The following is a 26,894-nucleotide window of genomic DNA, read 5'->3' on the forward strand; positions in this document are numbered from 1 at the left end:
CCGCTGCGGGTTTAATTTGGTCCGTGACGATTGGGATGGATAGGTCGAGCACCGGAGAGTCGTGAACAGGCGGGTCTCGCGGAAGTCGAGATAGAGGATCAACATTCGAATGCACTCTACCCGCTCGGTGCACGATGTCCAGGTTGGGGAGATAGGCCGCAAATACCGCCCCCCAGGCTGCTAGTCTTCGGTTCGTATTTTCGTACGTGCGGGCCCATTGTAGCGCAGCGTGGTCCGTGACCAGAGTAACCTGTTCCCCTTCTATGAAGGGTTGGAATCGAACTAGACCATCTTTGGCGGCTAACGCTTCTCGTTCAGTGGCGGAGTAGTTGCGTTCGGCCGGTTTGCATGATCTACTCCAGTATGCGATGACTCTCTCGACGTAGACGGTAGTATCGTCAAACGCAGGAGACCATTCGGCTGACGGAGGACTGTCGTCGAACTTGTGTGACACGCGAGTAATCAGATTGGGGACTGGAGCACCCTCTGTGAAGGCTTTGGCCAGTCGGTCGTAAGCTCTGGTCCCTTTGAGGTCCGCTACTCTGATCGGTTGAACCTGTTGAAGGCAGGCTCCGAGGGCGATATCCGAGGCATCTGTATAGAGACGGTACGGACGACCGGCTATGGCATGTGCCAGGACAGGTGCGGCTTGTAATGTGTCTTTCGCACGCTGCCAGGCAACTTCGCAGTCTGCCGACCAGTCCCATTTGTGATCCTTCTTGAGTAACTCGAAGAGAGGCGACACGATGAACGAGTAGTAGGGAATGTAGGCTGAAAAGTAAACCGTCATCCCTAAAAAGGTCTGCAGTTCTGAAACCCGTCTCGGACGGGCAAGCTCTAGTACCGCGCGAACTTTCTCTTGATGCGTAGAGAATCCTAGGCGGGAGACTTTCTGTCCCAGTAGAAGGATGGACGTGTAACCGAAGTGGCATTTAGGAGGGGAGAGCGTGATTCCGGAAGCGATGACGGATTTGAGCACTTTGTCCAGGTGATCGACATGTTCGTTCCAAGATCGAGAGTACACGACGATGTCGTCGATGTACACTAGAGCAAAAAGCCAAAGATAAGGCGCTAAAACTCCCTGCATCACTCGCTGGAATGCAGACGGCCCGTTACGCAGACCGAAAGGTAAGCGTTTGAACTGGAATAATCCGCGATGAGTACGGAAGGCCGTCTTCTCCCGGTCGTTCTCAGCCACCATCAATTGCGTGAATCCCGAAAGGGCGTCCAACGAAGTGAGTACTTGCGCGCCTGAGAGAGCTTGCAGGATTTCGCTCTGTCGTGGGATAGGGAATTCGTCGGGGACGGTGATCGCGTTTAGACGTCGATAGTCGACGCAAAGCCTCGGCTTTCCGTTTCTATAAGCGATCAAAACCGGAGCCCCCCAAGGACTGTTTGACGGTTCTATGACATCGAGGTTTAGCCAGGTTTCGTGCTGTTTGTCAATGACGTCCCGTTTGGCGGGAGAGGCTGTGTACATGGGCAACGAGATCGGACGGGAATCCGCCTGGGTCTTGATTTCTACTTCAGTGGGGTTCCGCCCGAGTCGGCCGTCGAAGGCGAAGGCCGCCTGGTTAGCTCGCAGCATTCGGAGGAGGTGTTCCTTCTGATCTGGGGGCCATTCGGGCCCGATGTCTAGCATGTTCTCCAATTCACTAGATGGGTAGGTCTCCGGATCAGGCACCTCCGCCGTCTTGGGGCCCCAGTGATTATCCACGTTATCCGAATCTTGGTCGGGCGCGTTCGTCGTCGTGGTTTGCGTGGCCGATTCTTGTATCAGGATCTTGACCGACGCGGCGTGCGCGAGGAGTTCGGGAGTGGGGGAGGCGAAATACTCCGAAGGGGAATGCAGCAGCCCCAAGGACTCGCCATCTCTGATGAAGTAAGGGCGGTCGGTAGGGTTGGTCACCGGCACATACAAATGTTCCGAGTTCACGAGAGTAGGGGTAGTCAAGAGGAAGGTGCCGTCGGCTTGTCCGAGCACTGTTTTCTCGATAAACCATTGCTTGCGATCTCCAGGCGGGGTTCGAATCGGAACGGGCCTGCAAGAGTGCGGTGCTATTCGCACATCTTGCGAGGCAAGGGCCGAGGGCCGTTGGATCTTGACGATTTCCCTAAGACGGTTCGCACGCTGACGACGATGAGTTTTGGCGCGGACGAACTTCGAATCCGCAGCCTTCACAATGATCTGGAGGCTAGGTCGGTCCTTTTGTGAGGATGATGAAGCGGGGATAGTATATCCCGTTTCTCCTACACGTATGGCCGAGCCGTCCGCGACGCTGCGGGTTACGCTTAACTCGTAGTTGACATGAAAATCCTCGCCCAGGAGGATAGGTGCCGTCATGCCCGGAACGACGTAGCATTCTGCCGTCATCTTCAAGATATGACCCTGCTCCGACTCGACGTAGACCTGGGTTTGAACGTACCCGGATATACGGAAACCTCCGGTTAACTGGAAGAGATTCATTTTCAATCCTTGCTTGACCTTAGGGCGCGATGCCGCAGGGAGAGAATCCAGATATTCTTGCGACACTAAAGAGATATCTGCTCCCGAATCCGCTCGGCACGTCACCATGGGATGAGATAGGCTACCTAGTCGGAGTTGAAACGACAGAGCAGCTACCCCGACGGTGGAATGCCCAGGCGGAGGATCTCGAATCTGGGACAAAGGGACCACTAGGGTTTCTTGGCTGGCCGGCACGGAGCGAGAGGTAGGGACGGAATCGTCATCCACCGCCGCAGCCGTTCCCGCGAATCGATTCTTACCCTGAGGGTAGTGCGTTGAGCCGTCGACCGATAGTGCTTCCGCTATGGTATCCAAAAGGGACTCCTGATTATTGAGGCCGGCCCGTTGTACCTCCTCTAGTACGTGGGGGTGATCCTGGGGAAGCGTTTGCAAGGGACGCGACGGGAGTTCGTCGACGTCCTCGCACCGCGCTCTCAACGACTCTCGCAGGCGAGCCGACGCTTCGAGATGTTCTCCCTCAGCCCGGCGAATATCCGCCTCCAACGCGCTCGACAATCTGGCATTACTCATACTACTACAGATGTATGCAACAAAAGCTCGATCATACTCCTGGTTTTCATTCTCGTCGCAGTCGAACTCGCTGCCGATGAGGAGGGCCCTTCGTCCAATGTCGTATTCGTTCCAGTGCGGGCAGTCTCGGTCCCAATGATACGGGCTACCGCAAACCCGACAGTCACCCGGCGGGGACTTCTTACTCTTGACCGAATCACTCCGGGGGAACTTGTACCCAGCCGCCGGTGGTTTTCGCGCGAATCCTTTATTCTGACGATTAAGTGGATTCCTTGACTTCGTGTTGAGAGCTAAGGCTTCCCGGGCTTCGGAGTTGACCTCGCCATCAGGAATGTCATTCTCATTCGCTGAGGGCCCGCCACTGTCGAATTCCTCATCCTCGTTTGCTTCGAAAACGATTCCACCCGATAAACCGTCCGCAGCGAAAGCGCGTCGGGACGAAGGGTAAGAACGCGATTCGGTCTTTGACGAAGGGAGCTGCAACAACTGTTCGTACTGAGAGGTACGCGCTGACGCCATAGAGGCAAAGGCGATGAGCTCGTCCGTCTTGTCGGCCACTTTCGACATAAATGCCGGGATGGTGCTAATCGAGTCCAATGCGAGGACCGTAGACCAGGTGGGCGGAGCGTTCTGCATGATGGCAACGATCTCGTGCTCGGGGGATTCCTGCGCGCTAGTGAGGTGCCGGTGGTATAGGAGGCGACGGTCGATGAAGTCCATAGGGTATTCCTTTTCGTGGCCGGGTTGGCGGAAGCGTTGCCCGTCGTATTGCGTACGAAGCGCTACGGAAAACTTGTGGGTAAAGAATTGGATCTTGATGCCTTCGTACAGACTCCACCATTCCTCCGAATACATCTTCTGAGTCTCGGGATCCAACAGTTGCCACCAACGTTCGGCGCGGCCAGTGAATCGGTCGGGGGCCGCCGCGCCGAGGTCTCGGGCGATGGACTTGTTCTTCCGAGCCAGGCTGTTCATCTTGTGAATGTAGATCAGAATAGTATTCAAGCTGCCATTCCATTCAGGAATAGCGCTCCTAGGAATCTTTCGATCCAGACGGACCCCTTCGTCCTTCGGCGCTGGGACTTGATGGATGATGATAGTAGGCCGATTGTCGGCGGCAGCGTAAGTAGAACCAGGGCCTCCCGAGGGAGGTTCTCCGCCTGGGAATCCGCCCGAATAGATACCAGGCCGCGGCTCTTCGTCCGAATGATCTCCGTGACGGGAGTTGCGGTCTGACCCATGATTACTGTCACGGCCACCGCCCCCCATAGGAGGACCACCTCCTCCAGGAGGGCCGCCGCCTCCAGGAGAGCCGTTACCTCCGGGAGGACCACTTGGAGGAGGGCCATTCCCGGGGCGGTTGGAGCGACCGGACTGCAAGCTGTTAATGGACTCTCGATCGTCATAATCTCGTTCTTTTTGTTTCGGAAGACTCGGCGCAGAGGGTTTCTGACGCCCTTGCGCCGAGTGACCGGTAAAACGCGTGTCGTAGATGAAAGTTCTTTCGCTTGCGATTTCCTCCGAGCGACGAGTCCGACCTTGGTGGCGTTCCTGAGCCAGGTGAGGAGGAGTATCGTATCGAGGGAGAGGCGCTGGAGGAGCGCGAGGTTGCGAAAGGGACATGGAGGGAGGTCTTCCGGAAGGAAATACGGCGTCTCGCACGGCTTGAGCCACTGCAGAGTCGGGGAGGGCACGGGAGTGTCCCCTTGCCCCGATTGCTGAAGCTCTGCGCTCCATAGTATCGTGTGAGGCCCGCTTTGTGGGAAGAGGAACGACTTCTTCTTGGAATTGTACCTTCCGTCGGGTTTCGTCTTCCTCCTGAAGTAATCGCGGTCTAGAACTCGCCGGCCCCGACCGGTGGCTGAAGCGTCGCCGGGTATCCACGGTGGCAGGTAGTCGAACACTTCCCTCCGGCTTGACCGGAGAGGAAGGTTCGGATGGGACACTAAGAGGCGGTCGAGTCAACTCCTGTTCCACTCGGTCTACCGACGACGCTCGCGAAGGAGGAACCATGCTCTCATTCATAGACACAGAAGCTCCGTGCGTGACAGGTGTCACTAGCAATGAAGATGGTAGCACTCTGAATCGGAACTCCGGCGCGATTTGCTTATTGATCGATTCCTGGTCGAGTCCCTTGGTTTTACCCAAGCGTCGGAGTACTACCGCCTGGTATTCTGGAGTGAGGTTATGAAAGAGATCGGGATGTTCTAGCCACTTGTCGAGGACTACTCTCTTGGAGTTGGACTCCCTGAGGTGTTGACTGAAGTCCGAGTCCGTCGATTTGATGGAGCTAGGGTACGTTTGGCCGCGGTGGAGAGCACGCCTCTGGTGGATCAGAGTGATGGCTTTCGCCGCTCGATACTGAAGGACTCGGAACGCGTCCGAGATGAGGCCTCTAGAAGCTGAACCTCGGAGTGCTTCCAGTAAAGAATCGGCGTGGTCGGCCTTCCATCGGCGTGCCCCTCCTTCCAGTTGCAACATGGCGGTGACTAATGTTTCTAATCCTTCTACTACGTAGTCAACACGCCTCATGGCTCGGGCCGTCAGATGGAACCGAGCTTCCTTATCCTCCAGGTCGGGCGAATTGCGCACGTCCGAACTAGCCAGGTCATCTCCGACGAACGCGTTCGCTTCTTCGAACAGCGTGCCGTACTTTCCCGTAGCGTCAGGCGCGTTGAGGTCCTCGAAGTAGGCCTCCGCTTCCTCTGGCCTGCGGAGGTGCGCGAGGAAATGCCCGGAAGCGTCAAGGAGATCCTTGAAGTGAGTCTTGTCCACCGACTCCTTGGCAGCTTGCCTTGCGTCCGCAGCCGACAGGGGTGCCGCTTCCGTTTTGGGTCTAGCGGATTGAGCACCGGGACGCCAAGGGGTAGACGCGGCAAAGGGAGGAGCGTTGTAATCGAAGGAAGTGAGACCACCCGCTGTTATTTGGGGAAACAGGTCATTTCCTGATTCCGGTGGTAGAATAGGCGTGGTGGAGGGCGAGTACTCAAAGTTCCAGTTCGATGGTAACGCAGTTTGAGAGCTCGCCTCTGCCGGGCGCGGTTGAGGGGACTCCACGAGTGAGGAATTTCTCACATCGCGAAGGGACCCCGGGCCCAAATTGACGCGTGGCAGAGAGTTGTCCGGCCCTATATTAGCCATTGAAGAACCTTGGTGAACGGCCGCACGGGCGGACGATGAGAGCGGGGCCGGTTCGCTCGTTCCGAAGGACGGAGCGGAGAGGCCGATCGACTTGTTTGGCTTCCTTCTGGGTTCAGAGCTGTCCGGGTCTCCGGCGTCCTCCACGTAGGCTGATAACTGCGTAAAAGGGGTGGAGGAACCCGATTGTACCGCCGAAGGGGGTCGAGAGGGTCGTGAAGCATCCCCTAGAAAGGAGGTGCCCACTACGGGAATGCGACCAGCCATGACCGTTCACCGGAAGAGGGCTAACTTTCGCAGCTAAAGGATTTACCCAGCAGTGGACCGCTCCCCTGAGTGTCCACCAATGTGAGAGACGGCAGTTTCGTCAACTCGTGATCGGGGGACGGGCTGCTGGTTATCCTTGAACTATTGGTGACCGCTCCGCGGTCGGGTCGTATTCGTCACTTGAGGCTGAGGAGCCGTGAGCTGGCGAGCAGCTGGAAGTGACGATTGGTCTTGTGGGAGCGAGGAGCCCACGGATTCGTAAGAGGTCGTACGGGGGCGAGGAGCCCGCGAGAAGGTCGTGCCCGAGGCGAGGAGCCCAGGGATGCGAATCGGCGAGGAGCACGGCCCGCTAAGTCGGCGAGGAGCTCGACTTAAGAAGTCGGCGAGGAGCCGCTCCCAGCGTGGCGAGGAGCGCACGCTTGAGTCGTTGCGCGAGGAGCGCACTAGACAGGAAGTTGCACCAGCTCGGACGGTGCGGTCAGTCGCACACGGACGAGGTGGTGGTAAGAGAGTAAGTTAAGATATCATTCTTCGTGCGCGCGCGCGCGACGTGGTCGCGAGCGCGCGACTTACGTAATTACATGGAGGTTACATATATTAATACGGAATGTAATTATGTACGTGAGCAGAAGACGTGCGGGTCGCGATTCTTGAATGCCATTTTGTAAGTGGTGGTGTACGCGGCCTTGATGCGCTCCACCGCGTCCGTAACACCCGCTATCAGTGCGGTCTCCTCGTCCTCTGGGAGCTCTTCCGTCGCGACGGTGGGGTTCGTTCTGTTGGATGGAGCTGATGGTGTCGGCGTTGGGACCGTTCCAGCCCGGGACTGTTGGGAGATCACAGAGGCCGACTGAGTGGTCGGCCGAGTGGCAGAGCTTACACTTGACGACTTTCTCGACGAGGATGGCCTTTGCGCCGTTAGGAGTGGAGAAGGGTTGCGTGCGGACGTAGTCGCGCCATATTACCCAGTCGCGCGGGTGGGACGTTGGTGAGTCGCAGTAGAGTTGGATGAGCGGGTTGATTGCTCGTCCGTTCGTTTGGCGGGGCATGGTGCGGACGTTGATGGAGGCGACGAGGTATTCGAAGGCTAGGTAGGTTGGCGTAGCGCCCCACTTCCCTCGTACGCCGAGGGCCTTGTCGCGCTCGATGGTCTCCATTGTGACACGGAGGAGCGGCTGGCGCCTGAAGGCGTCGCGGAAGTGCGGGAGGATCTGCTCGTTTTTCATCGAGCCAAAAGCTGCCTTCTTTTCGAAAGATCCCATCCACGTGGATGGTCCGAGGGAGAGGTCGACGAAACGGACTGCCAAGTCTTTCCTGACGTACCATTTCTTTGCGAGGAGGGTTCGCTGTTGCTGGGCCGTGATGCCCTGCAGAAGGTGGTAGTCGGGGCCGGAGTCCGGGCTCGCGCCGGCTTCGGCGTCCGGGGTGTAGATTTCGGGCGACGGGATCCCGAAGTCGTGCTGCAGGGTCTGTTCCAGCCGCATTTGTCTGTCCCAGCTGTCTGCGTCGTTATCTCTCGCTCCGTGGCCTCCCCAGGAAAAGAGGACGCCGCGTCGTCGGCTAGAGAGCCATTTCGAGGCTTGGGTCTTACACTGCCCGTCAAATTTGAAGTAGAAGGTTTCGCCCTGGATGTCTCTCCAATCGTCCGGCGGGGCTGGCGTGACGGTCGCGGGGAGCCATTGCTGGTTGATATAGCGCAGGTCGTCGACGTCGTCCTCGTCGCGTTCGTCGTGGATCTGCGGAGCGTAGTGTTGCTGGTCGCCCTGGTGGAACGGGCCGGCCGGTTGCTGGTGTGGTGGAGGCTGGTTGACGTAGTTGCCCCACAGTTCGTCGTCGACGATCATGTCGTTCGCGTCTTGTTGCTGCAGCCCGGGGCCGTTCCGGTGATTCGTGACGTAGGTGAGGACGGATGCTCTAGAGTCCGGTCTCTGCGCCGCCTGGCTACCTTGGGCGCCCAGATTGTTGATGCTCTGTCCGCGCGGTGGCGTGAAGGGGGGGAGGGGGATGGGAGGACCGTCCACCCGAGTGGGCTGCTGGATGTATCGTGAGTATGGGACTGGTTGATTTCTCATTGCTCGGCTTACCGGGGCATGTAAGCTTCGCGCAGATCCCGTGTGGGGTGGTCGGTCTCGCGCGTGGCTGTTAGGAGCCGTTGCCGCCTGCCCTGTCCTTACATCGTTCGTCGGGGGGACGTGGCGGTACCGAGGATCGTCCATCCTTGTACGGTTTGTATCTTGGGCGGGTCTCCTCGTCTGCTGGGTGGCCTGATGTGGCTGGTGGGAGTGGGACGGGACGTCGCGTTCGTTCTGCGGAGCGGTGCTATCGAGGCCTGATAGGTCGGCGCTACGGATGAGATGTTCGATCCCGGGGTTACCGAGCGCGGATGAGGATGGCTGGGGTGGTTGGGTTCTCAGGTACTCGGCTGGGAGGGCTTGCGCCGGCGTGCTGGTGTTCCAGAAGATGTCCTCCTGGGCGGAGGGAGGGACCCAGAAGTCGCGCGTCTGGTTCCACTCAGGAGGGGGAGCGAGGAAGGGGCGCGGGCGGTTGGCCGGATTTATCTCTCGAGGGTTCAGACCGTTGTACAGGTCCATGTCCGCGATCGTTGGTTCGCGGTCCGAGTTGTAGCCTGGGGTTAGGCTTAGGTCTTCCTCCTCGGGCTGCGGCGGCTCGGCGGGCTGGGTGAGCGGAGGGGCAGGTGACGGGTTCTGGACTCTCAGGGTAGGCTGCGGGCGGGATGCTCCGCCTTCGTCGTCCGTCTCTCCCTCGACTCGGCGGCGCTTTCGCGGGTCGGTGGCGACGCGCTGGGTCTTTGCTTCGTCTCGGAGGTGTCCTCTGGCCGTCGAGGAGGGTCGGGGGGGAGGGCCGAGTCCGACGAGGGTGATGGTCGTCCTCGACGCCTTCTTCCTCTTTTTTTCCTGTTGCTTGTTCTTCGGCTGCGACGTGGCTGCTCTCGCCTGTTCCGTCTCCGGTCCCTCCGGCGGGGTGGGGGCCATTGGGGTGACGGTCGTTGCCTCCTCTCCCGGGGCCGTTGACTGGTCCCCTCTGGACTCGAGTCCTTGTGGGTGGAGGTTAGCTTTTGTGTGTGTGTGGGTACCCGAGTGTTCTCGAGTTTATGGTTATGGGCTTACCCGCAAGGATGTCCTTCATGCGAGTCGAGGTCTCGTTCGACGTAACCTGCGCGTAGGACGGGGAGCCTGGTCGCCCTGGGGAGGGCTTTCCGTTGTTCCAGGGGTTTCCTTCCGGTGTGGCCTTGTCTCCTTGGTCGCCCATGACTGTCGCCTTAGGCGGGGAGGGAGGACCCGAGGGGTTATGGGAAGGGGTAGGAGTAGCCGCTTGGGCAGGGAGCGAGACGTGGCGGGGGCTGTTGGCGTACATGGGGCTTTGTCGCTGGGGGCGAGTAGGCAGTGGGGTGCTCACGAGGGTATTTCGTGGGCAAGGGGAGAGGCGCTTTCGGAGCCCCGTTTTAAAGGTAAGACTGACTTCGAGCGGGCGTTGCTCGCTCCGTTTTGGGTGAGGTATGGTTGGGGCGTGTTCGTTGGGTATGGCTTGTGTCTGTTCTCGCCTCCTGCCTTGCTGCCTTCCTTCGACTTGTGTCGGCCTCGTATGGAGGGACTTCCTAGAAAGGCGGGGGCTCACCGCGTCTGGGGGCGTGGGCGCTCACAATATCTCCGTTCCTTATGGGTGCATCGGGAGTTAGGTCTCGTTTCTCGTTCCTCCCTGGGGTGCTATTGGGCCCTCGTTCGCCTGTGCGGGGATGCCGAGCTTGCTGCTTCGGCATCCTCGCTGCGGCGCTGCCTTCCGCGCTGAGTCAGCTGTCGTCCGTTCCGTTCTCATTGGCGGGGAGTGGCTTGGTTTTCCTCCGCTGTCGTCGGGTGGCGGTTCGTTGGATGTTGTGTCGACTGTGATCTGTCGTGTGCGTTTCCTCGGATCCGGTAGGTGTCTGCGTTGTGGCGTTCGTGATCTGCGCGATCCGATCCTCTAGGGAGTCTATCTCGTTGTCGGTGATCTCGAATTCGTAGGGGTTTTCTTCTTCGTTGTTGAAGGCAGGTATGTGATGAAACGACGTGTGGGGTGGAGGACTGTTGTTTAGGTCGAAGTAGTTTCGCTGGTGGGTAAAGCTTTCGAGATCGTCTAGGCTTGACCAGGGGATGGGAACTCGTAGGTTACATGGCAGATCGGCGCCTGTGACTGTGAACGTGACCCAGTGGCGTCGGAGGTCGGAGATTGCCGATAGCTTACCGATGCCGGACGTCTCGGACGCGGTGGATAGGGAGATGAGGCTCCCTTTCTTCAGTTGGCTCGCTGGGCGTTCGTCTGCTACCCAGGTAAGTCCTCTTCCGCCTCCAAAAATCGGCTTAGGTGCTATTTTAACTTGGGTAATGGTGCTTGCAGGGAGGTTATCCAGTTCTGAGAATTTAGGGAGGGGAATGTAGGGGTGGTGTTCCTTTCGTGAGGTGCGTTTGGTGGTCCTTCCTTGTTGGGCGTCCTTGTTAATTTCTGCAGTGCGGGTCGCCTTTCTTGCCTTCATGGTGGGATGTACGGGGGAGCGGGCGTCGGCGTTTCACGGTTAGTTCTCCCTGGGCTGTTGTTATATAGTTCATTTCTGACGGGGCGCTTTACAGTGGGACTTCTAAGTGCAACGTTCATTTTAAACGCTCATTTAAACGCTCATTTCACACTATTCGCTTAATTTTTGGTTTGGCTGCCAGCAGCCTTCCTTCCTGTGGCAGCAGGAGGAGAGTTTGGGTATAACGCTGAGCGTAGTGGCCGTAAACGGCGAGGAGCATTCATGTTTAGGCGCTACTGTTCCCATGGGTCGTGGGATCCGTCACCTGATAAACTTGGTCGTTCCATTTGGTGGCTTGAACCTTAAGTTTTAGCGCTCTGGCCGATAGCCCAATGGGTCGGTGGGCTCGGGGGGAGGTAACTGGCGTGTTCCTCGTAACAGTAGGTATCGGAGGGACACTCTGCGGTATTCTTCGTTATACGTAGTGTTTTTTAGAATATTACACCGTGAGGTGTTTGAGTTGCCTCATGCCCTTGAGGGAGTTTAGAGGGGGAGATGTTCTGATCTCGCGGGCCTCCGGGCGATGGCTGTGAGGCCTGTCGACCGTTTTGTGCAGTTGGTTTCGCCTCTCTCGAGGTTACTTGTCCCCCGGACCACGTAGAGGTCTGCACAGGACTCGACGACGTCGAGCCCTCCCGGGGGGAGGATGGGAAGCCGAGAACAGTGGGGAACACGGTATGGCCTCGTTCGTGAGCACCTCCACCCTGTCAACGAGCCAAGTAGAACACCAACTTTACCGAGCAAATGCGAGAGGATAAGCACCAATGTCGGGCGTACCATAACCTGCACGCACGATGGAACAGCTTGGCAAACGCGCACATCTTGCTTGTCGTCGCCTAGAAAACAAGCGTTTCGGAGACAGAGTGGAGCCGCCTCGAGAATCGTACCTGTTCGGCGGCAGGAACAGTGTGACGTACGAGGCGAAAAGCTGGCAGTAGCAAGGCAGTACACACCCGGCGGAAGGTTCCTGTCCGCACGAGGCACTCACCACAACCGCCTGGCCACCGGGCGTATCTCGACAGGCGGGCGTATCGCAGACATCGCCAGACAGTGCGAAAACAAAGGACAGGTTCCGTTCGGATAACGATCGACTGCGAAGGACAGAAATAAACTAGCGAAATGTGTATGTGCAAGCAGGCGCGACACGTATAGTTGTGCAACATGGGAGTGTTAGATATCATCAAGTGTGGTCCGTCGAGAGGGGAAGTCCGTGTGACTAGTCCGAGGCACGCGTGCGCGCGCCAGTATAGTCAAGATTATGTCGTGCCAGACGAGATACCGCAGAGGTTCCTTCTGTACGTCGGGGGCTAGGTAGGTGTGGGTGGGGATAGTGGGGGTCATCAAATCGAGCAGGGCACTGTGAGGCTGATAACAGTCCGTCCGCATCGTCCAGGCCCGATAGTGGCCTGATGCATTTTGCGACAGCGTACAACAGGTACCGGCGCAAGCCGTGAGTAAGAAACGTCAGACGGAGACCACGCAGCATGCGAGTGGTCCCGGGCATGTATCGTAACGGTAACGGGGAAGGGGACACGCACGGCGGCGTTTAGAGGAAGACGGCCATGAAGCCGCCCACAACGCCAAGGAGCACGGTCGCGAGCAGGGCACTCGCGGGTGCGTCCGAGGCGATCAGACGCACGGCGCCGCCGCTGCTTGCGCTTTTCGAGCCCGAGCTGGCCGCGCCCGAGACCAATGGATGAGTTGATACACCAGCAAGCGTGGTCGTCGCGGTGGGAATCCCGGTGCTGCTCGCGAACGCATCAGCGCTAACGCAGCTGCTCGTCGCGCTGGCAAACTGGGCGGTGCCGCTGACGCTAGCGCTCGAGGCCAGCGTCGCGAACGACCACTGGCAAGCGTCCGACGCGCGACCCTGCGAGTTGTAGTAGATCTCCATCGCGATGTTGAGCTGCTGGAGAGGGTTGCACATCGACAATTCGCCGTAGGAGCCAGTCGTACCGTTGCCGGAAATGGCAGAGCAGGCGGACGTCGACGTACCACAGATCGTGCCGATGGCCGTGCCAATCTGGCTCGCGTCATTAAGCGAATACGTCGAAATGCATGTAAGCTGGCTGGCGATACAGTCGCAGAGACCGCTGTTCGGGGTGGGGGGCAGAGCGGTGGCGACGGGCCAGCTGGAGTTGCTCGAAGGGCACGAATCCGGGAGCGAGATCGAAGGCGTATATGAGGCTGACGCGAGCGACGAGCCAGTCGCTGTCGTGTACTGCGACTTCAGGTTGTTGAAATCTGTGAGCGTGGACACAGACGAGCCGTCCGAGGAAATGTTGACGAGACCATAGGCGTTGGACTGCTCAATATACTCGTAGATGATGCCACCAGACCAGACGTTGGACATGTCTGAGCTGTAGAGAACGGGGACGTCTTGGAAGGGACGAGGCTCGACGGAGTTGCAGCCATACTCGGAGAAGAACGCGGGAATGCCGAGGTCTGCCAATTCCTGCGTACGCGCCTGGTAGCCTGACGTCTGGAAGTCGCTGGTACCGCACCACTCATAGATGTTGAGGCCCCAGTAGTCGAAGATCGCCGAGCTGTCCTCCCCGCACGCGAGGTAGTACGGGAGTGTGATGCGGGAGTTGGGCGAGTCCGTGGCAGTATATCCGACGAGCTGGCTGTAATTGTGGGCGGACATAAACGCCTTGACATCACGTACTGCGGCCTTGATGTAGGGAGCAGCCTGGTCATCCGGAAGGGAGCTAATCTGTCGAGATGTCAGCCGTGAGACACGCCTGCTGTGCATGACAAAGTGCGACGTACAACTTCGTTACCAATGTTGAACCCAAACACGTTCGTGTAGTCTCCAAAGACCTCAATCGTGTTGATGTACTGCGTGAGCAGCTCGAGGTTCCACGCAGGCGAACTGCCCGAGATGGCCTCCACCTGCGTCGCGAGATCAACGAGGACGTAGATGCCGGCCTCCTCGAGCGCGTTCATGCAGCTGCTGTGGTCGAGGCTGGAGTTGACCTGGTACACACGAAGGATGTTCACGTCGAGCTGCTTGAAGTACGGGATGTCGCGAGCGCAGCCGGCGCCGTTAGCGAGGGGGTCGACCTGGCTGACCTCGCCGGCGGGAGTTGTCTGGCCGGATCCATAGTTCGCTGTCCGCAACACCGACGTCAGTTCCGAGGAGGATCGGCTGGACCTGGGGAAGGCTCTCACCCGCATATGCGAGACCCTTGAGGTAGAAGCGGTCGCCGGTGGAGGAGTCGAAGAGGTAGGCGCCCTTGCGGACGATGGGGGCGAGGGAGGCGGCGAAGGGGAGGGAGGCCGCTGCGAGGAGGGCGGCGCTGAACAACTTCATGGCCGCAGGGAAGGGTTAGGCAATGGAGGCGAAAGGAAGGACGCGAAATCAAACACAAGCGCCGTATAAGTATCGCCCCCGCAGCCTATAAATACCCTTACTATTACCCTCTAATGGCATTACGTAATCTCTCTTCTTTACCAGGCCGGCGTTCGTCACCGACTGACGCCAGCCGCAGACGGCCCTTGACCGCCGTATGGTCCTCAGCCATCACTTATCCATGTTTCGACGCACGACACACGACAACGTTGCAATTCTACAGCGTGGCTTTCGACCCTTCCGTCCATCCCGCGGGCGGAAGTCACCGCCCATACATAACCGCGTCGTTTGCTGCCCTCCTACCGCCCACCTATTATTCTTGTACCTCCACATAGTTCGCTGCCGAGCGCGAGGCCAGTAAGCTTTCTGGTAGCACGCGGCACAGTCTCGACTCACCAGGGAAGAGGCCCACATTGCCGTGCTGGTCCTGCCCCTGCCACCAGTCCTCCGAGGCGGCCTCGATCTCCACGATTCTGTCGCCCTCTCTGAACGAGAGCTCGTTGTCCTCGGCAGCGTCGTAGCTGCACATGCCGTCAATCAGCACACCACGTCAATCTGCTGATGGGAGAAGTTCACGCACTCGTACAGCGCTACCGCAGTAACTCCCTGCGGCTCCGGCTCTGGCTCTGGCTCCGGCTCGGCCGCAGCAACAGCCGCAGCAGGTGGCTATGGGCATATGTAAACCTTCTACCATAACATGTCCTATTCTGACTGCGAGCTACTCACCGGCGGGGGAGGCGGTGGTGGTGGCGGAGGCGGCGGCGACGGGGGTGGAGCCTCAGCAGCCTCCGCCTCTTGCGCCTCAATCAATTCCACGTAGTTCGCTACGAAGCGTCGTCATCACAGTCAGTCTTCTTCCATTCAATCATGCCGGCCAAGGGGAAATGAGGATGCGAAGCTTCAGGGAAGCACCAGGAAGGAAGCAAATGAAACGAGATCTGATCCTCCGATCACGGAGCACCCGTCGTGGATGGACACACTCACCGGGGAAGAGCCCTCGTTTGGCGCCGCCGCCACCGACGCCTGCCCACCAGCCCTCGTCGAGCTGCTCAATCTCGTCGATGAGCTCGCCCTCGACGAGGTTCATCTCGTTGTCCTCCTGCGCCTCGTAGTCGAACTGCACGATCGCGCAGAGCCCGCGTCCCTGCGCGTGCGCTGGTGCTGTGGGCGCAGGAGCATGCACCGGCTCTGGCTCTGGCTCGGGCGCAGCCTGTACGACGGGCGGCGGAGGGGGAGGCGGGGGCTAGAAATCGAGCTCAGCTTACAGGAGACATATCAGAAGGATCTATTCACGTACGGGTGGGGGAGGTGCGGCTTCTTCTGCGGCTGGTTCCTCGTATTCGGGTTCTGGTGCTGGGGGAGGTGGTGGAGGAGGCGGAGGTGACGGCGCGGCGGCCGCAAATGCAGGGACTGATGGACGTGTCGCAGCTGGAGGAGGGGGCGGAGGAGCAGGCGCCTTTATAACAGAGTCAACATTTGCCTTCTCCGAATCGGCACACACGAGCTCACCTCCCAATCGTCCTCCTCAGGTTCAGGAGAAGCGGGGGCAGCTGCAACAGGTGGCTTCCACGCAGGCGCAGCAACAGGCTGAGGCTGGTACGATGCCGCGCGACTTCTTGCCTCCTCCTCCTCGGTTTCCTTCTTCGCAAGGGCCTGGCGCTCGCTCCAGGTCAGCTTCTTGCCACCGGTAGACTGTGACTTCGGCTGTGAGGCATCCGCCTGCGCCTTGGCCTGCATTGCCTCGAAGGGATTGACGAGCCTCCTGGGTTGCAGCTTAATCGGTGTGTATGCCGTCCCCACGGGTCCGATCTTGTCATCGTCTTGGGGCTTAGATGCAGCGGCAGCTGGGGCTGGGGCCGGAGCGGACGGAACAGCTCTTGGCGCAGCCTACTCATTGTAAGTTAAAGGTGTTAATGCATCATAGACAATCTCAGTGCGTACAGGAACAGTATGTGCCGCCGCGCTTCCCCATACAGGCGGGCGACTAGCAGACGGAGGCGCAGGAGGAGGAGCGGGGGCGCTCTCCTCTGGCCATGCATCGGCAGGAGCCCTGTTTGCCACAGGAGCCTTGCCCATGCCCGGCGCGGGACTTGGTGCCATGGGCACTTGTCTTGGTGCACTGGGTACGCTGGGCTTCGGCGCACTCGGCGCAGCGGATGCTCTCATCGCTGCGATGTCCGGTCTGCCTACGGGGGTATAGCTGGTACCGACAGGAGCGATGGGTTCGTACTTGCGCGGCGCCTCCTTCTGGACGGAGTACTTTGCGCCAGAAGATGCTTCGACGCGGGACATGATCAGGGACGGGGTGACATCAGACTTCGTGGCAACGTCAGCGGGGGAAATGGACGCGAGCGTAAACTAGAATACCTCGTTGCGCGCGTTGATTACGACGTGGGCACCGCGAACGAAGTTCGCGACAGCACTGGAGTGGGTGTGGAAGAGACCCTTCCTGGCTACTGGCACACCGTCACCACACCAGTTGATCTGCACGAGCTTCGGTAGGTTGCTCTATGTCTGGGCGTTCAGTACCGGAAGATATGACTATGTGGTCAAGGACATACATTCGGATCGTTGACGCGCGCGAACGCGTACTGCATCCTAGTAGATACATGGTCAGTTACATGTCATCGCACACATTAGGCCTCGGACGATCACGCACCTGCCGTCGGAGAACTCCTCCTGGAGCTCCTCGAGACCGCCATCTCCGGTCGCCTGGACCTTGAGATCGTTGGTGCCCTTGTCGTAGGTGAAGATGGCCCAGTCGATGCCGTTCGCGTTCACGACGTCCTGGTACGCCTGTGCCAAGTCCTTGCTTGACAGGTTGATTTGGTGAGCCATACGGTGTCGGCCTCTCCTATTGTAGCTAGCCCAGTGGTATTCAAGATGAGAGCAGGGTGGTCGTCGAGGCGCGGTTGTTGTGCACTGCGGGCGGCGATGACGGGGACGCGGGCACCGTCGATGAGTCTTCCCACGCTCATCTCGGGGACCTCACCGGGCGCTATTAGTACCACCGACAACCAGCTCCCAGTCCGCCGCACACTCATGTCCATCGCTTCGTCCACTTGCCTGTCTGCTCAGGCATCTGCGTAGACAGCCCTCCTATTCTCATCTGTGAACATAATCCGTGGGACCTCGGTGTGTGGTACCATAAGACTCGGATGGAATGGACACAGACATCGCCGATGAACAAGGTCGCCTTCGTCGCCGCCGGATTCTGCGTTCTATGCTTACAGGGCGTTTTCAGCCGCAATTGACCCCACGCTCAACTTCTTTGCTGGTACCGTAGCCGGTGAGTTGGACCCGATCCGCATCCATAATTAAAATCAAGCTCAACGGCCAATTCTGCAGGCGTAGCTGCGGTCGCCGTTGGGTTCCCGTTTGACACAGGTGACCCATGCATGCGGGGAAACTGCGAGTATGAGTACTGAAACGCCGTAGTGAAGGTGCGCTTTCAAGCGGCGGCCACTAATCGAAGCTACCGCTCGACATTTCATGCCCTCCTTACGATCCTACGTGAAGAGAGATTAAGCGGGCTCTATCGAGGCGTTTTTGCACCTATCGTCAGTGCATGCATCGGCATCGACCTACGGTCATCACTGACGGTCCGCAGATTGGGGCCGCCCCTCTCAACGGGTTGATTTTCTCTTCGTACGGCCTACTCACGAAGTTTCAGCTCGAGAACGAGCGATCTGTCCCAACGCTCACTCAACTCGCTCTCGCCGGTGCGGGTACGGGTGTCATATGCTCGTATGTCTGCTACTTCCAAACATCGGCGTGGCCGCCATCTTTGCTAACAGACTCGACAATCCTGTCTCTTCTCTCCAAGGCTCATCACTTCGCCCGCAGAGTTGATCAAAACTCAGCAACAACTGATCCAAGCAGCAGCATCGAAGCGTGCTACGTCTGCGGACTCTGGGTCCCTCAGTGCATATGCCGTCACACGACGGATATTCAAGCAGCACGGCATCCAAGGGCTCTACAGAGGGACCACCTCCACAGCGCTACGCGACATCGGTTACGGCACCTACTTCTGGGCATACGAAGCAACCGTCCGCTACTGGCCCCGCACATCCTCCGAACGCGCTTCCAACACGACTCCCTGGCTCGCTACGCTGACAGCAGGCGGGCTCGCAGGCATCGCAGGCTGGATCGCCACCTTCCCATTCGACGTCGTGAAGACGCGCGTGCAGAGCACGTTCAGCCGGGAGCCCGCGAATCCCTACCGGAATACATGGTCCACCATCGTCGCGTCCTACCGCGCGGAGGGCCTGCCGGTGTTCTTCCGTGGGCTCGCGCCGACGCTGATCAGGTCAGTGCGATGAGCTATTTCTGGGCTATAATTGACGCACCCTCGAACGGTGGGTTGGTGTAGGGCTATTCCTGTCAACATGGTCACCTTCACGACGTTTGAGACCATTGTACATGCGTTCTCGTGAGAGGGTTTAGCCGGCGGTTTCGCAGACGCTACGGACAGGGCAGGAGTCCGAGCGGATGCTGTCCGAACGCGGGCCCTCTGCAATGGTACCGAACAGCCGAACAGCAAGTCAAGCTATGTCTCAACTTCTGTCTATCGAGTATCATCGCGTTAGTCGGATGCCAGGAGCCCGACAGCCGACAGGCATATGGCGTTTGTTTGCATCGCATTTGTGAAGTATGCGCATCAATCCTACGACAACCAGCGGCCATATCACAGTCACCCTCATATTTGGCGTGGTGCGACATCCAGCTCTCCGACACTCGATACAGAGTGTTAGACATTGGGCGTACGATTCACACGAGGTGCGTCCTATATCGTCGAACAGTGGCCATGGTATATCGCATGCGTTCAGTCTTGACCTTGATGTCTGCCATTGTCGCGATCTCTGTCAGTGTTGTATTGTCCTCTTATGCCCCAACACTGTCGGACTCCCTGAAAGACACTAACCCTGAGTAGATGGCTAAACCACCTGCCGTCGATGATGTGAGGGCTGGCATTCGTGGTCGTCGAGGGTAAGTATTCTTGATCCTGCACCGCAATATGTCAGCCTCGATGAGCACGGAGCTTCCTGCCGGACAAGGCCCCTTATCCCACCGATCATCCGGAGGCCCGCAACATCACGGACAGATTGACAAACAACTCTCTTGCGTCGTTCTGTGCGCGGGCCGCTCCGGTGTCTAACATCGCCTCGTCACGCACGCTTCTGAGACCAGTGAATGATGGTACGTCAGTCTTCAACCTCTTCGCAGCATTGTGGCGTCCCTTCTGAAGCTAGTCTGCGTTAGGCGACGACTCGATGAGGCGAGCGTGCAGTAGCGCACATAGGCTGGCGGCCGTGTCACCCAGTCCGTGTGTTGATAAGGCAGACTTCGCCGCAGCTTCGATGTTGTTGAAAGAAGTCGCCACGCACTGGTAGACGCATCGCATCTTGCCGGTTCACCGCGAAGCTCAGCCAGACCCTCGGCCGCCTTGAGGCACGCAAGTACGCAGGACACTGTGCTGCGGCCAACTCTCAATGGTGTCTCGTACAGACTACTCGTCTCACGTACTGTGCGTGCATTTCTGGGGATTGTCAACGATATTCAGCAACCAAAGGGCCAGACCAAGCGCGTTCATAGAGATCGCGGCTGGCGCCCCTCGCGGGAACCGGCATTCACGCGGTGGGACTGTAACAGGTCAGAGTGGCAGTTCCTACCGCCTTCCATGCACTCGATCTTCGCACACACAACCTTCTCATCTGCCAAAGGACTGCATTATGGGTCGCTTGCTGCTGAGCGCTCAAGCGCTCATGGGCGGAGTATCACTCCATACCCTCGAGAGTCTTTTAAGCACGCTCCGTCTAGACCCGTTGCTGCCGAGCCCTTCACGCGCATCCGTTTGTCCTCTGGTTGCCTTCGACGATGAGTGCTACTAGTACTGAGCGTAGCGACCTTGCGATCTTGTGAGTCTCGGCCGGCTTTCGCGATCTCCTACTAATCGATCGTGTACTTTTAGGGCCGGTCCTAAGGTAAGAACCTGAGGCCCTCCATCTACGAGGAACGTTCATACTCAACTTCGTTCTAGCTACTCGGATACTTCTTCAACTGGGCCCTTCTTGGCGTTCTGACCATCCAAAGCTGTACGCCCTCAAGCAGTTTCATTCGAGGATGCGGCTCTTGATGCTTCTCGCTAGATCTTTATCATATCAATTTTCCGCGCGATCCGCTCCTTCTACAATGTCTAGGTGGGTTCATGAGGGCACATATATTCTCTGCGCGTTTATTCGCATTATGACCATCCACCAGTCTATGGCATGCTCGTCTTCGAGTGGGTGCAAACAGGGCTTGTCACCGGTGTCGCCTTCCAGATATTCGTTTACAACTATGGAGACCTGGCAAGCCTCACGAAGATCTACTATGCGTGGTTCTTCGTCGATGTGATGTGCGCGATCGTCTCCATGGCCGTGCAGCTGTTCTTTGCATGGCGGATCTACGTGCTCGCGAAGTCAAAGGTCGTTGCGGGTGTTATCTCGTTGGTGAGTCTTGCGTTTTCCCAAGCTCTCAATACCTCCAAGTTGAATTCTCAATTTCGTACTGCACAGATCTCGCTTTTGCAAGGTTGTTCGGGCATCGCATTGGGCGCGCTGGTATGACTTTCCTGTCAGGCATATGGCACCTTCTCAGAGTCACACATAGCTCAAAGACACGCCCTCAACTGCAGACGTCACTGCATCTCACCGGGTAACCATCGTGCTTAATGTGAGGCGATTTCAACTTCACAATCTCCTCACTGCGCAAGGGCTGATGAACGTTAGATATGGATCATTGGCAGTGCGGTCGTTGACGTATTGATTGCTGTCACAATGACGATCCTGGTCCGTACTAGTGTAGCCTCTACCGAGCTACTTAAAGGCTGATCTACTGCTCAATTGCCACGCGCATAGATGCTGAAGCTCCGGCGTGGGACCACAGTGGTGCACACGGAAAGGATGATCAACAAGATCATACGCCTGGTCGTGGAGACGGGTTCGCTTACTGGTGTGTCTCTCCTCCGGTAGTATGAACGGTAAGGCAGGCGCATTGAAGCGTGGATCACAGCGAGTGTCGCAATCGTCACTTTGGTACTCTGTACCAGATTGCCAGTGAGTGTGGCCCCTGAGTATCGGAGAAGGCCGGTGTGAGCTTATGTACATCAACCGCAGGGTACACAGTACTACGAAACAACGTGAGTCGACTCCACCTGTATACCGCGGCGAATTATCCTCACCGCTGATTACAGCTTATACGTTCTGACCAAGTTGTGAGTCCCGTCAGTTCCACACTGAAGCTCGCATTTTCGAGCCCATCCACCGTCATACTCACAGGTACGCGAACACGTTCCTCGCCAACCTCGTCAGCCGCGCGTTTCTCGAAGCGTTCGGTCAGGGCGCCAGCGAAAGCGTCTCCGACAGGACGGTCAGCTTTGCCATCCCGATCACTACCGTGTCCGAGAGCTCGGGGACGAGGCTGGAGATGCGTGAGGTTAATAACAGTAACGACCACTTGCCGGACGCGGTGAACTACCAAGAAGCGAAGGTACTTCCAACCGCTTTGGTAAGCCTATCTTGCCATCCAGTCATTCGGTCCGATGTTGAGCTTGCAGTAGGCCACAGTATAACGGCACCGTCGAGACGCAATTTCCGTCACTCATATTTCTTTCCTTGTATACACTGCACCGTAACATTATCTAATTAACAGGATCGAGAGGCTGACGGGCGGCCCTAGCCGATGCAGACCCATGTACAATGCGACGTGTACTCTGATGCATCATCTAGCACAGCTGCACAGTCTCGATCGGTTAGTCCGCCGAATACCTAGAATGACACTAGCCTCACCTCGACTTTGAGAGCGCGTTCGCTGGTCCTGTCGTTGATGTCCTTCGCTTTCTTCAAGCTCCTTGGCAACTTATTGTGGCTGCCTGGATACGCGGCCTTTCGTTTCATGATCATTCCCTCTCCGTTTCACACCAGCTCACCACCTATCATCGACATCCCTCTCGCCGTTCGATGAGGTCATACTATTCCCTCGCCGACCTACCCATGATGTTCTTCATCTCTCTAGCATTTACCGCGCCTGTCGATCGGCGCGTGAGCTCGACCCTGAGCGCAGTACTGTGCGCCCCAGCGCAAGGAGGTCAAACGTTGCGAGTCTTCACGCGTACAAGAGGTTTCGTCATTGGCTTACTGCAGCGTGGCTGCTTCTTGTGAGTTTCCACCTCACAAGTGCATTGTTTTTGTCTCATACATGAACGAAACATAGTGCATCGAGAGTGATGATGATTTACTCAGCACAATGCCTCCGACTTAGGCGGTGAGACAGACGACAGTGTTTCTAACCTTGACTGGACCTGTTCTATCTATACGTGGAACACATGTTCGTTTACGATCTACATCACACTTCGAGATCCAGTAACTCTCCGTCGGATAGACATACCGGCCGAAACTAATCAACTGTCCCAGGCGGCGATGTATAAGAAGCCATGTCCGACCGCGAATGGAGTCTGCATCGGCTGGTCCGGGTCTCAGTCTTCCTCTTCCTCTTCAAGCCCCAATTCGTGGCTGCCAGGATACGCGGTCTTTTTTATTCCCACCCACCCCTTTCACGCCAGTTCACAACCCATCATTGCCTCGGTCGCCGCGCGATGAGACTCCGCTGCTCCCTCACCAACATCCTCGTGATGCTTCTCATCTCTGTAACACTTACCGCCCCTGTCGACTGGCGTGCAAGCTCCAGCCTGAGCGGGGCCCTGCATGATCAAGAGCAGGGAGCCCACTTGAACGTCGTGAGTCCCCATGGGTGCACCAGGTTTCGTCATTGGCTAAATAACGCTGTTCTGCCCTGGTTCGATCGGTGGTGCGTCAGGACACAGCTGGCTCTGACTCTGGTGGACAAGCAAAGCCAGGCACGGCCAGGATTGGTGACTTGGAGCGTACGTCGTTCCGCTTCGCTGCTACTATTCAATTGGGCTCATTGGTCTCAAGTCACGGAGCCTCAGAATGGCTTCATACTTTCCTTCTCGCAACATTCTACGGAAGGAATAACCACATCGTTTCTCTCCATGCAATTGCTTGCGCCATACTCAAGAATTGAGCCCGAGTCCAATCGCATCTACCAGTTCGACGTACGCGGACCCAAAAAGTCGCCGATCCTTGGTCAGAGAGGATATGCAGTGAAGGTTACGCAGGACACGGGCCTCACTCAGGAGCAATTGTTAACTGCTATGGTCAGTAAAATGCACATGCTTCTTGAGCGTGCCGTTAGAATGCACATCGTTCATTGTCCAGGAGGCAGGTGGACCTCCGGCCCGTAGGATACAAGGTACAGGGTATAACTTGCTTCAGAGTCCTCCAGAATCTCCGGATTCACCACCGGAGGACTGGATTGTGTGGTTCGAGTCAAAGGAAACACTATCTGTGGAAGAGCTGGTAGCCGACGTCAAGTCAGACCCAAAGAAATGCCAGGAACGAGTCAGCGCTGCCTCATGCATCGGAAGATCTACTACGTACGGGAAAAGACTGGTGTATCGCTGGCGGACCATCGCGTCTGGGATCGCGCACTCAATCCCTCAGCTCCACGCCGGATTCGATTTTCCAGCAAGGAGCTTGACGGAGAGAAAGAGAACCGCAAAGGGGATGGGCTGTATATCATTGATTTTCGCCGTGCAAGTGTTGTGGCGGCGCTGCCTAGTGAAGAGGCACGGAAGGTGGGCATGATCCGATTGTTATTTGAACGTGAGTAGGCATTCTCATTGATCAACAACAGGCAGAACAGAGGACAATCTACTGACTCTCGCGATTCGGGCATTACTTGTACTACATGGACCTTTGTGGTACCAATACCCATGTCCCGGGCATGCAGGGCAATGTTATCATTCGGACTGCGTAGACGAAACAGTCACTAAAGACTCTTCCGGCCTGATTGGCTGTAACTATTCACACCTGTATGCATAATGCTTTGGCTGCCCTTCCCCCATATAGCCCTAGCGAGGAGGGCCCGGGGAACTCGGTCCAGGAGCACGAGTACATAGTCATCGCATTATTGTCGAAGACCTCGAGCTCTCTCACTGCTGACACACAACACCTCCACTACGTCTGCGCAGTAAAGTATCCCAGATGGTTTCGTAGTTACGGGACCGGTATAAGTATGTTGGAACGACTTCAACTGCTGTCCCTCGTCGAATAGTACCAATGGTCGACATAGTACTCTGTCTCTCTATTTTAGCGATGGACGTTTCCCCGCACAAAAGCGGGAGAGATACTATATCGTAGTCGAAGGGCAAGCGGCGGTGCTGCCAGTGCTCTGATTTGGACTGATGCTGGTCTGTTTTGCAGCCGGGGTTTCGCGCTCGGACGTGGTCTCGCGGAGTAAGCCACTCACCGATTTGCCTGTCCCATTGTGAACGAGGTACATACTGGCTCGAAATCGGGGTGCAATTGCCTAGAGTCTAAGGGTGTATCGAGGCACACATTGAATGTCGTACAGCGACTGAGTGAGCAATCTGGCTCGACGGCCGAGTTCAATTGCAACAGGCCACAGTGTGATCTACAGTGCCCTCTCGATCTTCTTCACATCTCAGCCGAATCATGTCACAATTATTCGAGACGTACACGGATATACCATCGATGGATTCCTGGAAGCGGAGGACCTTGGACCTTGATTTCTGACGGAGGTTAACCGCTGTGATTCTATATGTACAGCAAGGGCTCGAGCGACTAACCAGCTGGCGGAAATGTCTACTCATCAGATGTGCAGCTATCATCAACAACTCCCTCCTACAGCCGAGCACATACCACCGACTCTACGTACCGAGTGCACCGCCCAACGCGCACGCATCGCGGCCCGAATCAGAGGCGCTACGTTGAAGTAGCACCGCATACACTCATAGTCACCCGTCTCCCTGCCTCCTCAGCGTGCATACCAATCTCGCACGCTCACTCGCCCCGCCAATAGCTCGTCTTCACAAACGGCATCGGCGTGAGGGTCGCCTTGCGGAGCTTATTCCGGACGTCGACCTCGAGCTCGGTGCCCTTCTTGTGCCAGCCGGACTTGACATAGCCCATCGCGACGTTCTTGCCGAGCGTCGGGGAGGGGATGCCCGAGGTGACGACGCCTGTGATACGTCGGTGTACGACATACGTAAGATGCGAGAGAAGCACGTACCGAGCTGCTCGCCGCCGTTGGGGGCGAAGATCTTCGCGCCCTCTATCAGCGTGGGTCAGCAAGCCGGTCGTAGGCAGCATGGGAGGCGGAAGCTCACGTCTCGCAGGCGCGCCCTCGACGAACATGCCTACGCGCCTCCGGGGCGGGCCTTCCTTCAAGTGCTTCCTGACGCCCTCCGCGCCAATGAACTCGCCGTTCTCGCGCCTGTCCTTGCCTGCACGGCCGGATCCACACCCGTCAGTACGCACGACGCCCATACGCGGCCGGCAGACGCACCGATTACCCAGGTGAGGCCGGCCTCGACGGGGGAGGTGTCCTCGTCGAGGTCGTTCCCGTAGAGACACATGCCCGCCTCGAGGCGCAGACTGTCGCGCGCGCCGAGGCCCGTGAGCTGGACGGGCGCCTTGGAGAGCAGCTGCGCGACCTCGACCGTCTCGGAGGGCGGGATGGAGATCTCGAACCCGTCTTCGCCGGTGTAGCCGCCGCGTGCGACGTGCAGGTTGAAGCCTTCGATCGGGAGGAATGCAGACTTGCCAAAGGTCAAGGCGCGGAGGTCGAAGGACGTTAGAGCCTGCAGGTACTGCGCGGCCTCTGGGCCTGCGCGCGCACGCGTTCAGACACGGCCGCAAGAACGTACACTCGGTTGGCGTACCTTGCAGCGCCAACAGTCCCCAGCCGTCGAGCACCTCGTGCTCGACCTTGCCTGTTTTTGCTCGCTCACTGGCGTTCCACTCCTCCAGCCTTTCCTTGAACCAAGCGAGGTCCCGGTCCCGCCGACCCGCATTCGTGACGACGTAGAACGCGTCCTCCGCGTGCTTGGTCACGACGGTGTCGTCGATGATGCCGCCTTTCTCGTTGAGGATGACGGACAGCGTGGACGAGTAGGGTTCGAGCGCGGAGAGGGAGGAGGGCGTGAGCCATTCGAGGAATGCGGTGGCGGTCGCGCCGCGGAAGCTAGCGGGGGTGAGGGAGGGTCGGAGTGGGATGGGACTGGACGTACATGCTCTGGACCATGTGTCCTACATCAAAGAGGCCTACGGAGCTGCGGACATGGTGATGGCTAGCCACTGCACGGTGTGGTCAATTGACACGCCCCTTGGGAAGCGCGATGGGGACTCACCCGCTCCGATGTTTCCGTAGGAGAGGGGCATGGAATAGCCTGCAAAGGGCACCATCTTGGCGCCATTCTGGACGTGGAAGCCATAGAGTGGTGTGTTCCGTAGCTGCAGTCCGCGAGGAGTAACTGTGGGTAAAGGCGTTGCGGTCCATGGACTCTGGACGCACCTCACCCGACGGAGCAGTCGCAAAGAGTCGCGTGAAGGTGGGCGTGCGCGAGGCAAGTCGGGCAGCGCGCGGACGGAAGGCTGCTCGCGCCG

The 26,894-nt window shown here is 57.8% G+C and overlaps 8 protein-coding genes across 8 annotated transcripts; 3 read left to right on the plus strand and 5 right to left on the minus strand.

Moving 5' to 3' along the window:
• Positions 1–5,177: 5,177 nt before the first annotated feature.
• On the minus strand, positions 5,178–9,817 carry C8Q71DRAFT_726160 (uncharacterized protein; the record flags this gene model as incomplete). Its single annotated transcript, XM_047921750.1, has 7 exons — positions 5,178–5,211; positions 5,253–6,334; positions 6,623–6,885; positions 7,064–7,231; positions 7,323–8,475; positions 8,527–9,497; positions 9,571–9,817. 7 exons carry the CDS (start codon positions 9,815–9,817, stop codon positions 5,178–5,180), a joined length of 3,918 nt encoding a protein of 1,305 aa, XP_047775375.1.
• A 433-nt stretch (positions 9,818–10,250) lies between these two features.
• C8Q71DRAFT_860855 (uncharacterized protein) lies at positions 10,251–10,970 on the minus strand (the record flags this gene model as incomplete). The annotated part of the gene is made up of 1 exon (XM_047927834.1): positions 10,251–10,970. One exon carries the CDS (start codon positions 10,968–10,970, stop codon positions 10,251–10,253), a length of 720 nt encoding a protein of 239 aa, XP_047775376.1.
• Positions 10,971–12,555: 1,585 nt separating this feature from the next.
• On the minus strand, positions 12,556–14,325 carry C8Q71DRAFT_726161 (Glucanosyltransferase-domain-containing protein; the record flags this gene model as incomplete). The annotated part of the gene is made up of 3 exons (XM_047921751.1): positions 12,556–13,725; positions 13,782–14,122; positions 14,184–14,325. The coding sequence occupies 3 exons, from the start codon at positions 14,323–14,325 to the stop codon at positions 12,556–12,558; spliced, it is 1,653 nt and encodes a 550-aa protein (XP_047775377.1).
• A 135-nt stretch (positions 14,326–14,460) lies between these two features.
• Positions 14,461–17,324, minus strand: C8Q71DRAFT_840142 (uncharacterized protein). The gene is made up of 11 exons (XM_047926514.1): positions 17,024–17,324; positions 16,926–16,962; positions 16,732–16,872; positions 16,306–16,680; positions 15,874–16,251; positions 15,662–15,820; positions 15,349–15,607; positions 15,091–15,188; positions 14,945–15,030; positions 14,761–14,885; positions 14,461–14,703 (listed from the first exon to the last, which is right to left on the minus strand). Exons 1-11 carry the CDS (start codon positions 17,200–17,202, stop codon positions 14,678–14,680), a joined length of 1,863 nt encoding a protein of 620 aa, XP_047775378.1. The 5' UTR covers positions 17,203–17,324; the 3' UTR covers positions 14,461–14,677.
• Positions 17,325–17,527: 203 nt separating this feature from the next.
• Positions 17,528–18,800, plus strand: C8Q71DRAFT_798543 (mitochondrial carrier; the record flags this gene model as incomplete). The annotated part of the gene is made up of 7 exons (XM_047925820.1): positions 17,528–17,555; positions 17,609–17,653; positions 17,713–17,751; positions 17,803–17,924; positions 17,975–18,111; positions 18,191–18,673; positions 18,737–18,800. The coding sequence occupies 7 exons, from the start codon at positions 17,528–17,530 to the stop codon at positions 18,798–18,800; spliced, it is 918 nt and encodes a 305-aa protein (XP_047775379.1).
• A 1,205-nt stretch (positions 18,801–20,005) lies between these two features.
• Positions 20,006–22,191, plus strand: C8Q71DRAFT_252885 (uncharacterized protein). The gene is made up of 14 exons (XM_047917318.1): positions 20,006–20,282; positions 20,336–20,348; positions 20,405–20,459; positions 20,514–20,564; positions 20,626–20,855; positions 20,922–20,966; positions 21,016–21,078; positions 21,135–21,194; positions 21,264–21,357; positions 21,418–21,461; positions 21,522–21,544; positions 21,599–21,619; positions 21,684–21,912; positions 21,965–22,191. Exons 1-14 carry the CDS (start codon positions 20,242–20,244, stop codon positions 21,974–21,976), a joined length of 981 nt encoding a protein of 326 aa, XP_047775380.1. The 5' UTR covers positions 20,006–20,241; the 3' UTR covers positions 21,977–22,191.
• Positions 22,192–22,432: 241 nt separating this feature from the next.
• Positions 22,433–23,796, plus strand: C8Q71DRAFT_253137 (uncharacterized protein). Its single transcript, XM_047917319.1, has 4 exons — positions 22,433–22,561; positions 22,618–23,140; positions 23,221–23,287; positions 23,340–23,796. The coding sequence occupies exons 2-4, from the start codon at positions 22,838–22,840 to the stop codon at positions 23,666–23,668; spliced, it is 699 nt and encodes a 232-aa protein (XP_047775381.1). The 5' UTR covers positions 22,433–22,561; positions 22,618–22,837; the 3' UTR covers positions 23,669–23,796.
• A 1,493-nt stretch (positions 23,797–25,289) lies between these two features.
• C8Q71DRAFT_714118 (uncharacterized protein) lies at positions 25,290–26,744 on the minus strand (the record flags this gene model as incomplete). Its single annotated transcript, XM_047920951.1, has 7 exons — positions 25,290–25,468; positions 25,519–25,560; positions 25,616–25,732; positions 25,795–26,115; positions 26,171–26,472; positions 26,519–26,585; positions 26,639–26,744. Coding segments are annotated over 7 exons (1,134 nt in total), but the record flags the coding sequence as incomplete, so codon positions are not given.
• Positions 26,745–26,894: the final 150 nt, after the last annotated feature.

This window comes from Rhodofomes roseus (assembly GCF_022264815.1).
Source record: "Rhodofomes roseus strain CIRM-BRFM 1785 chromosome Unknown C8Q71scaffold_21, whole genome shotgun sequence".
Taxonomy (NCBI): Eukaryota; Fungi; Basidiomycota; class Agaricomycetes; order Polyporales; family Fomitopsidaceae; genus Rhodofomes; species Rhodofomes roseus.